The 12,153-nt window shown below is 34.8% G+C and overlaps 2 protein-coding genes and 1 long non-coding RNA gene across 4 annotated transcripts; 2 read left to right on the plus strand and 1 right to left on the minus strand.

The window, feature by feature from the left end:
- Positions 1–5,196: 5,196 nt before the first annotated feature.
- Positions 5,197–6,641, minus strand: l(3)neo43 (cytochrome c oxidase assembly protein COX16 homolog l(3)neo43). The gene is made up of 2 exons (XM_076123374.1): positions 6,396–6,641; positions 5,197–5,418 (listed from the first exon to the last, which is right to left on the minus strand). Exons 1-2 carry the CDS (start codon positions 6,539–6,541, stop codon positions 5,226–5,228), a joined length of 339 nt encoding a protein of 112 aa, XP_075979489.1. The 5' UTR covers positions 6,542–6,641; the 3' UTR covers positions 5,197–5,225.
- A 275-nt stretch (positions 6,642–6,916) lies between these two features.
- On the plus strand, positions 6,917–9,945 carry abo (de-etiolated protein 1 abo). Its single transcript, XM_076123623.1, has 5 exons — positions 6,917–7,425; positions 7,687–7,812; positions 8,028–8,254; positions 8,376–9,278; positions 9,454–9,945. Exons 1-5 carry the CDS (start codon positions 7,102–7,104, stop codon positions 9,644–9,646), a joined length of 1,773 nt encoding a protein of 590 aa, XP_075979738.1. The 5' UTR covers positions 6,917–7,101; the 3' UTR covers positions 9,647–9,945.
- A 230-nt stretch (positions 9,946–10,175) lies between these two features.
- LOC142978928 (uncharacterized) lies at positions 10,176–12,149 on the plus strand. Of its 2 annotated transcripts, XR_012959790.1 has the most exons (4): positions 10,176–10,888; positions 10,999–11,230; positions 11,309–11,420; positions 11,495–12,149. It is a non-coding gene; the product is annotated as an uncharacterized LOC142978928 (long non-coding RNA). The 2 variants fall into 2 exon arrangements; XR_012959789.1 differs by having other exon boundaries at positions 11,309–12,149.
- The last annotated feature ends 4 nt before the right edge of the window (positions 12,150–12,153 follow it).

Here is a 12,153-nt window from a genome sequence, read left to right on the forward strand (position 1 = left end):
TTTTATTCTAGAAATCTGTTAGAGTTATACTCATAACAAAGTAGGTACTAATTATCCGCTATAGTGAATCTAATAATAACTAGAACAAGTAAGTTGGCATAAATCATGTAAGTAGGTAGGTATGTTATGCCTTCAATCGTTATCTACATTATACCCGAGGACGGACACGGCGCATGCAATCGATAACACCGTCTGAAGGTCATAGCAAACAAATATGTTGTTTTGTACAAAATTCTAACAACACCACTTTCCTTACCTATAAATACCTACCATACTACGCAGAAACCATTTTCGTTTAATACGCAGATTTTAGAACATCATGAAATATTGGTAATGGAGAATGTTAACAAATTTGGATTATTAGCTCTCCATATTCTCTGTTAAAAATAAAAAATACTAGTGAAAGAATTACTTTGATACGTCAATTAGTTTCCGATTTATAAGTAAAACAAGTTGTAACCGCGCGAGTCGGTGTGACGTCATTCTACATTACTCTAAGTCTGGCTCACATAGTCTTTTTTAATAATATTTACTATTATTACACTTTAAATGTAATAAGCAGACGAAAACACAACAAAATACTGCATAAGCTATTACATCTACGGCTGGAGACTTGATATTAAGCGGGACGCGGCCCGCGCGGCATGGTGTACTATGACGTCACGCTGTTAGCGGGACTCGATATTTTTTGAAACTTTGCATGCTTGTAAAATCAAAACTACTTGGTATTTTTGACTAAAACAAAAACTAGTTTTCATGTACATGTACAGGCTTTACCGAATCAAAATTTCAAGCGATTTGGCATACCTAGTAACATTCTCCATTGTAAACACCAGTAGATATATAGATCTTAGGTAGGTACTTAGGTATATTGTCGCTTTTACATAGTTTCTTTTCATGACGTAAAAGTTCCGTGTGCTCGCATCATCATTACGCCATTATATTGTCCGCTACCGGGTTGAGAAGCCATCTATCTGCCTATATGTACCTACTTACCTACCTAGTATGTACCTACCTACATCATTATTATTTTCTTTCTGTTTTGACAGAGTTATGATATTTTATAAATACCTACTTACTGTCACCTTACAGAGTTTGTACGAAATATCGTTAACATTCTTACCTAAGAACATCAAATTAGTGGTAGGTAGTGAAATGCCTAAAAACCAACGAAATTTGTTTATGTAAAATGTAAAGAGCTAAAAATTACCTATTTAAAAACAAAATACAGTCATAGTTAAAAACTGTATATTGCTAGAATACGTGGCGTGATGTCTGATGAAACCGTATGAATTGTATGACTCATACATAATGCAATTAAGGGTTTCAGTTGCGCAATAAGTATATCAACCTAATTAAGTATTTATGTTTAATCTCTACTTGGTTAAGTACCTACCTACTTCTACTTACTGAGTAGGTACTTATGACTTGGTACATTATGTAATTAGGTACCTAATTATCTAAATGGATATTATTGGAGTAAATAAAGGATATCAAACAAGCGCCTCATAATAATACGAAAATGTTCGTGCACAGGAAAGATATAGGAAGCTAGGTAGTTATAGTTATCTAAGTAGGTAGGTACCTACTTATGTATCTACCTACTATTTACCTACCTACCTAGATGTCATTGATCTAACTACGTAGATATCTATCTACGTAAAACAAAGTCGAGATTGCAGTCTTTATAAGTCGGTGACCCTGCTCAGAGCAACGAGGACATAAATATCGACCATTTATTAGTAGTTATCTAGGTAGCTATGTAGCGATACTAGAGACGTTAAAGTATCTATGTATTATGAGCCAATTTGAGCACCCAGTTTGCAAGTAGATACAGTCAATAACAAAATAAAATGCTGAATGTTTGCAGAGTTTTGTGGCTGTAACTCAGTCAGTACCTGCTTACCTAGCATTTACCAGTTTCTACCAAAATCGCCCTATTTGACCTAGGTTGCGATGAAGGTAAAAAAGCGTCTTAAAAGTTGTGCATTAGGTGCATACAATACTAATCCTGTCGGTGAATCCTTTGTCAGTTCGATCCAAGGTATACCTAGCTACGCTACGTTGGTAGGTACCTATATGCAAACTGCACCAAACATTATTAGTGTTTGTATATTTTAACGATCGTAAATTTCTAAACACTATTGGCGAAAATCCAATCCTACCTAAGTATCGTTGGCAGCATCAAACAAAGTGGTAAAAGTGTAACTACGTAATTATATTTACATGCGTACATCGTATTCCTGAGATTCTTATAGGTCATTAACTCTAATGCCGAAAACAGAGTATACAGTTAGCGGTCGTGATTTTAAAAATGACCTAGGGTAAACCACCCAGTAGTCAGCCTTTTAGTGAAAATGTCAATTTGATTTAGCCATATTTTTAACATTTACTACTAGATGTAAAATCATTAGTCATTGTATGAAAGGTAATTTATTAAACTTTAAGAAAAAAATATCATATTTATAAGATTATTATGGAAAAAATCCACATTAAACAAAATATGGCACTTTTTACCAGTAGTCAGCCCCATTTCGCCAGTAGTCAGCCATGTCTTACCCAGTAGTCAGCCTCTTACTTACTCAATACAAATGTTCTATTTTAAATATATTTTTATTGAAATCTCCAGGAAATAAAGCACATTTGCAATAATACCATGCAGTACAATTTATGCATCCATTAATTTTTAACCCCCGACGCAAAAAGAGGGTGTTATAAGGTTCGACGTGTCTGTCTGTGTGTCTGTCTGTCTATGGCATCATAACTCCCGAAAGGATGCAGTGATTTCAATTTAGTTTTTTTTTAATTAAAGGTGACATATGTGCGAGTGTTTTTAGACATGTTTGATGAAAATCGGTGGAGCCGTTTAAAAGTTGTAGTGGGTTAAAGTGGGGAGATTAACCGAATGTCTGCAAATTTACTCGGACGGGGTCTCAAATGGCTTCGCATGCTGAGAAAGCTGGTGGTGTGAAAGTCAGAATGGCTTAACCTAACCACCAACCTATAAAAAGTATGAAATAAAAAAATATATTGTGAAATCGGGGGTTTTCAAGATTTTAATTTATAGTTATTAGCACTTAGGTAATTGATTTCTAAATGTTTTCTAGTCAATCTTTCTTCACACGGTTCACAGCGATAAAAGTTTATTTTCTGTTCCTTTATTCCATCTGTTTTTCAACTCTCCCCAATCTACAAAAGATGCTCTCTTCTATAAAACTATTTTAGCTTTCTTGATGTGTTGAAACATAAGTCAATGGTAGGCTAGGAAATAGAAGGTAGATGATAGAAGTGACTGGTATCATTCCTTTCTTTTCTCATTTCCCAAAATTCCTTCGTGTTTCGGAAGGCATGGTAAATTGTAGGTCCCGGCGGGCATTCAAGGATCTCTGGCAATCGTTGCCATTAGTCAGAAGCTTGAAAATCTGATAACCAGTCTTATGGTAATCGTGGTATAGCCCAGGTAACTGGGTTGTGGAAGTCATATAGGCAGTTGCTCCATGTAAAACACTGCTATTCAGCTGCATCTGGTGAAACTGGAAGCTGATTCCAACATATCGTGACCAGTTTCTTAAGGCAGTCATTTGTTTTTGGGAGTGCACTTAGTCTAGCTTACAAAGCCCCGTATGGTACGGGGCATTTGTGCGACTATTAAACGATTTCGGACTTGTAGTGTCATAATAATGTGTGAAATGCCAAGTACTCGACTCGTTTCCATGATTTTCATAACATTTCTGATCGCCACCATAGCTCATGACAATTATTCCTCTTTATACAGATCTTTTGGTCTTTTTGATATGATACTATTCGAAAACAAGTAACTAAGTTTTGTGCCAACATAGCCGTCCACAAATTTGAACCTTAATGAAAGGATTTAAGACCCAATTTCATTTAGCAAAACTGACGGCCGACTATGGGATATGTAGGTCCAATGGTCGGCCTCATGAAATTCACTGACTTTATATGCGGCCGACTACTGGTAAAATACTATTTTTGTCTTAGAAGAGTTTAGCTCAACGCAATAGTTATGTTGAGAAGTATTCGCCCTGTTAATTTCAACCACATATATGAGAATTGCAAAAAAACCAGTAGTCAGCCACTCATGGCCGACTACTGGATCAACCTCATATTTTGCAAACCCAATAGTCGGCCACGTTAATTTATAATACAAAAGACAAATAAAACGCTTGCAATGCATGATTTTATCGAAGATAAACTATTAAATACTAGCATAAAATATCAATTCGTTCCATATTGCATCAAATTCATTTAAAAACATGCCAAAAACTAAAACACGAATCCTTAACAAAAAAATAGCAATGGCGACGTTTTTGCCCATGTCTTTCATGGCAGTTCATAAGAATGAGTGTAACACGTCAACCTGCCATGCTATCGAATCGTAATTGTGCATATTAGTCAATAAGATTATACAGATTCGATTAATGATTATTTTATTGGTCTTTACTATTTTCTACACTAATTATATGGATATAAAGCCTGTAAAGGCTGACTACTGGTTGGGGGCTGACTACTGGGTGCTTTACCCTACTTGATACGCTCTAGAAATCAGTGAATGTGCCAGAAACTCTATTAGCGTATTCCGGCCTATTACTGAATTTGATACATTACCATAATGCCATAGCGTACCTATTTATATCTGCATAAATATCAGCCATTATCTTCAGGTATATTTTGCAGAGCATAGTAGGAATGTAGGTACGAGGTAATTAGTGTTTTTAGGTATAATACGGAACTATTGACAATTAATAACGGTTTATTGTTTAAAGTCCACCACCTATTGTACCTACATACTTGCCGACGTCACTTACCTACCAAAATAATCAGAATAGTCGACCATGCAGCATGTTTTAAAATATGAGTAATGTTTTAATTTTGCTTTGTTGATTTCATTGTGACTTTCCTGGTTTCTTTATATAATCATAATGTTGTTGGCACAGTTGATAAGGAAAACTCTCGCAGTTTGTCCACGTATTTCTGTTTAATCTTTTCTATTGGCTTTTGCCATGGTACATAAATAGATTTGTACATTGTTATATACACCTATTGTGTTTACATACTTATAGTTAGTTAAGTTAATTAAAATTAAGGATTTTGAAAATAATTACATAAAAATAACTCAAAGTTTTTTTATAATAATTAACAAGAACTATTTATTACAAGGGAAATAAAATATTTACATCAAGAATATAACTAATTAATACATCAATTTATTTTTTTGGTTGTTGTGCTTGTTGTTCATTATTTTCCCATGGTCGAGGGCCTCTCTTGTTCTCCCAGTTATCTATGTCAAGTTTCTGAATTTCTTCATAAGTGTTTTCTAGGGTGACTTCTTTTGGTCTGTGGAGGCCCATTTTTTCAGCCTCTGCCTTACTCACCCCTTTAACTTTAGAAAACTGATATCTGAAAAAGAATAAATAAAACATTAACAAAGTTCACATTCATCCTTCTTTGATAAAGTCTGCACGAAATAATCTATGGTGTTGTTTTTGTTTTGACTTTTTTCAGAAAATTCTACAGATGAAGTAAGAAATTAAGAGAAATATAAATTAATAAATAAAATTTATTTTGTGATTATCAGTCTATCAAAATATTTTTACATAGGTACCACATAACCATTTTGTACTATATTATTATTTTTGAACATGTGCTCAATAGTCTTTCTTACATAACAAATGTCAAAAAGTGAAAAAGAAGATGACAAGGATGCTGGAAATTCATCACAAATGACAAACTCGTTGCCAAGTACCTTAAGCAAAAGTGCTAATGGAGTACACATAGAACAAAACATTGAGAATAATGAAAATAGTAGTGAAAGTGAGACAAATAATGAATGTGTGGAAAATTGCAAAACAAGTACTGTAGACAAAATATACATACAGAGTTTGTTTAAATAAGGGAGAGAAATCAAAGGTGTAGTCATAAAGCGCTGCTTACTGATACAGCATCAAACCAGGGGAATTTTAAAAAGAGGTTCTTTAAATATATAAATAAAAAAAAAAGTTTTATACCTATAACTTTGTTTTTTTTTAAACCATACCAAAAGAAATAAGAAACTATTACTATAAGCATGCAATAAGTGTGGTAAACATGTAAGTTCAGAGTGTGTATACAATTTGCTATATTGCATAAGTAACTTTAAATGGTAAGACAGGAACGAATAATACTCTGATAGATAATTTAAAGGAGAATGCACATGTAGAACACAATTCTTGTTCTGATAACTTTGAAAGAATAGATACAGAGATTCAAACCGTGTAAACATAACCACTGTATATTTTTTTATTGACTAAATGTGTTGCTTGACATAGGTGATTGTGATATCTTGCGAAAAGAGGTGCGGCGGTCTAATAAGCCTGCTTAAAAGTAAATGAAATCACCTGATTTGTGTCCATTCCCTTAAACCGAACGATCCTCCAACCATAAACAGAATAAAGGGCAATCCATACTTAAACGATCTACGTTTGCTTAACGCTGCAAATGAATTTCGCAACGAGGTTATGCGTGCGCTTATATCTTCTAACATTGTAAAGATTTAGATAGAATTATGTGATATAATCATGAGTTATTTTATCAACAAATCAACATAACCTATGCCCTAGTACTGTCACTACAAATGTCAATATTGACTTTTCTATTTCTGTCTAAATTTAAACTGTGCTGTGTTAACGCAGCCAATGTAATTATAGTTTTGTCTTCAAAAATATTTATGTTAATATTGGTAGTGATAATAAAGTCAAACTCAAATATCGCGGGCATAGTAGTATAACAAGATACGAAACTTGAAGGAGATAAGACTAGACTGTGAATACCTTTTCGTATATAAAACAAATTATTTAATGTATGATTTCAGAACGAACACCTCTTATGTCTATTTGTTGTCAAAAACAGCTGATTGTTCTTGATTGTTGTGGTGTAAAGTCTTATTTCCGCCATTTCAGGTTTTCTGCTATCTTTGCATTTTTGAAGAACTTAACACGCTGTCTTACTTCGCTGTACTTCCTGTACTACTACTACACCCCAGTATTTTAAATAATTTCAGTAAATATCAATATGTTTGATTGAATTTAAACCCTGATACAAATAATGGCGTCTACCAGTCACTCTGCAAGTAATGTGTTCTATGAAGATTTGCCACCAGGAGCTCTGAACGAAGATGAGTTTTTTTGCACAGAGAGGATTGTACCTCGCAAAATAAAACCACAAAATCTTGTTATAAGGCTTATGGATAGAGAAATCTATGGGTCCCGTAAGCCCGGCTCCCACTTCCATGTAGTGCGTGAGTTTTATCAAAACGTGTTTCCGAATTTGACTATCGTTAACGTAGAGAAGCCTCCATGCTTCTTAAGGAAATTTAGTCCTGATGGAAAACATTTTATAGCCTTCTCAGCAGATCAAACTTCATTAGAGGTAAGTCTCCGTTATAGAATTCTCATATTAGTATGTTTTTAAAGTAAATTAATTTTAGAAATAAAAGCATTTTTACAACCTATATCTATAGTAATAATTGGTGCTTAGTGCTCTAATTAGAGTGATAAATCATAGATTCAAGTAGTGAGTTTACCATTTTACACCAAGACAACACCTAAAAGGCCTAATTATATTGTTTATACTTAAGTGGTTCCTCTAAATTTAATAACAGTTATTTCTGATTTGTGTGTTTTTGTACAGATATATGAATACAGAGGTGCGGCAGCAGCTGGTGACCTTGTTGCTGGATATGCATCAGATCTTTTGAATGCAGATGCTGATGCACATCATCGAATTAGGACTCATATCTTCTACAGATTTTTTAAGGTGACTAAAGAAATAGAGACATTTCATAATACGTTATATTTGTATCACTTTGCTTTTACGTAACTTTTGGCACAGGTTACGCTAGCCTTAGGGCTAGTGTAACCTGTGCCGAAAGTTACGTAAAAACCTGTGACCTGCGACTAATCACAGGCTGATGATAAGGCTAGCTAAAAGTTTTGATGGCTCATAATTTTACATTTTACTTTTATTTGCAGCCTAAATTCACAGTAAATGTCTGCCAACAAAGAGAAGTAACAAGAGCTGAGCGTCACAATGCTGGTCACTTGCCTTTTATGGACCAGCAGCTGAACAGAGAATGTAGCTTATTCACTGAGGATGGTAGATATGTGATAGTTGGGTCTGCAGCACACATCCCAGATGATCTGAGACCACATTTCTATCATATACACAGCAATAATGAGGCTGTTACACCTACAATCAGGTAAGAAATAGTTTTTTCTGTGTTCTGATCTGCTAAGCTGACCTTCTACCTGTATTTCAGCATTCTACTTATTTCAAAAATGACCATGTAAAACAATTTCTTATAAAAAATATTTTTACAGATCAGCATTAGAAGATTATTCTCTTCATTTGGTTGACTTACATCAAGGGAAGTTATGTGACACAAAACATTTTAGAGTAGATAAAATCTATCTCTCACATAATCAGGGTATTTACTTATACAAAGAAGTTCTGGCTGTTCTATCTGTACAACATCAAACCATTCACCTATTCCAAATTGTTGAAGGAATGCTTATAGAAATACGAAAAATCGGAAGATTCTGTTATGACGATGACCCATTTATCATATGTTCAGTATTTGCTCCATTAGCAAATGAGAGACCATTTCATGAGGAAACAATAAATAGCTTAAAGCACAGACTACTTGTGTTCCTCTTTAAAAGAGCCAAGGCTATAAGTGACGAAACTAAAGACCCTCTCGAATTGAGAAAGTTTTACAAATACTTTGACATGTTCAAAAGTCTGAGAATGTGGAAAATGCAATTGTTGGACGAAGATCATCTTTTTATTAAATATGCCAGTGAAGAGGTGGTGACTTTACGTGTTGCTGAACCTAACAGTCAGTCCTCGTTCTTCGTAATCTACAATATAAGTGAAAGTAAAATTTTAGAAGTGTATGAAAACACATCTGAAGGCCTTCTGCAACTCTTTGAAAATTATTGCGACTGTTTTCGGAATGCTAGATTATGCGCTGATTCGCAATTTACTTGTTCTCCTTCAAACAATTTGTATGCAAGATTAACTCAGCAAAGATTCAAACAAACTATTGTAAGAGCCATTTATGGAGGACGAACAGAGGCTACCAAAAGAATACTTGCACAGTTGCCTATAAGTGCACAGTCTTACAGTGGATCGCCGTATTTAGATCTGGGACTATTTAGTTATGACGACAAGTGGGTCTCCGTTATGGAAAGACCTAAAGCATATGGAGAGTATCCCATTAGGTAAGAGCATCACTTGATAAATATATACACAATTTTATTTAAATTATAAACCTTTGCAACTTATTATTTGTTAGCTTGCTAACTTGGCATAAGGTATATAAATATTCTGATATGTCATAGGCACATATTCGACATTGACTTACCTGACCTGAATAAATTATTTCTTTATTCTCAGATTTTACGCTCGTGACTCGGGATTGCTCAAGTTCAAAATATACGCAGGAGTTCTAGGACAGTCGGTGCCGGCGAGTGCTCGAAGACTCGTCGCATTCACCTTTCACCCTACAGACCCTTTTGCTATTAGTGTACAAAGAACTAACTCAGAATACATTGTGAATTTCCATATAAGAAATGCTGTTTTCAGCTGATGCGGCTGACCATCTAAAATAATAATATAAGTCTATTTTTATATTATGATTCTAATGTTCATTCTTATTAATACTACTGTGTAGTATTAAGCTTAATTTGATTTCTATTTTTATAGCGCAAATGCTAAGATTATCTAGATATTTTACACAATCGCTTTTCAGCTGATGAGGACCTATGAGTTTTGTATTTTCATATACGTCGGTTATATTAAGTACACTTTAATTCTAATCTGTGCAGCGCAAAATCGTTGTGAGCGATTAAACCAATAACTAAGAATAAAACAGTTATAAAATCTAAAGGGCTTTTTCATTCTAACAGTGCATAAAAAAGAACATGGTAATTGACCCTTACGCCCGGTTCCCATTGCGAGCGAAGCGGACCCATTAATCACTCCTTTTTACTCGCAAGCGCAAACTGCATACTTGTGTTCCCAGTTTACCAATAAATAGTCGGACAGTATGCATTTTGTGCTTACGAGTTTAACAGAGTCATTAATGGGTCCGCTCCGCTCGCAGTGGGAACCGGGCTTTATACTTATTAATACTCGACCGTGGAAATGTATGCTTGTTTAAAGGCATCACTGGCAAAATAGCTGCGGTGGGTGCTTCGCAGCTATTTCTGTGCCGAGGTGTCATGTTAAGGTTCGAATTCATCAATCAGCAAATATTTGCACTGGACACCTTCTTTTTGCGTAGCAAACATTTCTTTGCACGTACTTATACTTATTACATCGCATGATAGATATGAAATAACATTTATTTAATACTTAACTATAAACCATGGACATTATTAGACATCCATGACAATAAATACTTCTCCATTCTTGTCTGTGTAAAGTTTTGAGAAGAAACATTTAACGTCATTTCAAAGTCCATCACAAACTAAATAAAATGGCAAACCTATGCTCGAAAAACTAAATAAAACAGTTATTCAAAATATGATGAAATAGTTATAGACGTGAAATGTTTACGAAATAGGACACTACCAATAATACAACCATGCATTGCAATCAGCCCTTATATGGTAATGGTTTCAATAATGGACCGTTCTCCTACAATCCTTTCAATCCACGTTAGTATTTTTACAGTAAACTTGCGTATCCGGGCGGATCCGCCCACACTGAAGTTTTTCGTAACAGTAGAAGCGTATTCCCTTGACTGGGATATAGGCTATCCTTCTACGAAATTTCGTCCAATTCCTTTTAGTTGTTTGCGGTCGTAGAAGTATAACAAACTAAGTAGGTAACTATAAAACTGGTTTAGATAGACCAGATTGATTTGATGTAACTATTGGATATTGATATTTATTTATGCTTGTAGTTTTTTGAACTCTTTTATTATTATTTCTTTAGCTCCACCATGCAATGGCTTAGGTGCAGAAATAGTGGGAGAAGGTGATGTCACAGCAATAACACTTCCCGATGGAACATGTCAGTTTTTCTTCATGCCAACTGTCAAGTGGTGGACACCCCAAACTCCAAACACCACGTATACATATAATACCAATATGATGCATACGAATCAAAGCAATCCTTTTTGGAACCTGAACCCGAGTGCATGGTTCGTTAGAAGTATCACTAATCCGTTAGTACCTAAAACTATACTATTTGAAATATACATTTTATTTAATTATTAAATAATTTATTCAAAATTTTTTTCTAGCGGAACACCAGTACCCTTTGCCAACACGTTATGTCCACGTTACGAAGCGCCAAGGCTTTCCCATTCGTCACATTGTAATATGAACGTTACTAATACAGGATATCAATTAAAGGTATTGGAAAATAAAATAATGACGACAATGTATTTTTGATCGTTGCTATAAAACCATTGATCTACATATTTCAGTTTCATAGTGATAAGTGGACATCGACTACAGACATACTTTACTTTTATCCGAGTTTACGCCAGAACAATTGCGTATGTATACAAACGACTAAAGGATCTGTAGCCGTCCAGGTGAATACACCACAAGAGAATGTATGTTGTGCCGAAGTTGTCTGTTGCAGACCATGTCACTGCACCCCAAAACCTTGTCTAGTAAATGTCGCACCAAAATCCAATAGTGCAATGTCCTTGGGAGAAGCTAAAACTTCATTAAAGGATATTATTTGTGAAAGCTGTTATCCACCTCCAAACAAGCCCAGAGTCAAATCAGAGAGTAAAAGCAGTTCATGCGATAACTTACAACTGGTACCAAGTGATGTGAGAAACAGACGCATTAAACTTGAAGGCAAACGGAAAACGAAAAAAGTAGCTAAAAGTAAATCAAAGGATGCTATTTGTGAATGCAGCATGCCACCATCATCGAACAAGTCGACAGCGACATATAACGACAAATCATGCGGAGGCGAGCCTGATAGAAGTGTAAAAACTCAAAGTTATTGTGAAGCATTAGCACCAGTGATTAATGATCTGATGCACATATGTGACACACCATCAACCACCTCGTGCTCAACTTGTGCATCATGTCAAACATTAAATGGAAGATGAAATGAAATATCGTA

Source organism: Anticarsia gemmatalis, chromosome 15 (assembly GCF_050436995.1).
Source record: "Anticarsia gemmatalis isolate Benzon Research Colony breed Stoneville strain chromosome 15, ilAntGemm2 primary, whole genome shotgun sequence".
NCBI lineage: Eukaryota > Metazoa > Arthropoda > Insecta > Lepidoptera > Erebidae > Anticarsia > Anticarsia gemmatalis.

What these genes read in the sequence shown, in the direction of transcription:
- abo (XM_076123623.1), top strand. Translation starts at nt 7,102, where the DNA reads ATGGCGTCTACCAGTCACTCTGCAAGTAATGTGTTCTATGAAGATTTG. An exon ending in CAGATCAAACTTCATTAGAG is followed by an intron (nt 7,426 to 7,686) that starts GTAAGTCTCCGT and finishes GTTTTTGTACAG; the next exon opens with ATATATGAATACAGAGGTGC. An exon ending in TATGGAGAGTATCCCATTAG is followed by an intron (nt 9,279 to 9,453) that starts GTAAGAGCATCA and finishes CTTTATTCTCAG; the next exon opens with ATTTTACGCTCGTGACTCGG.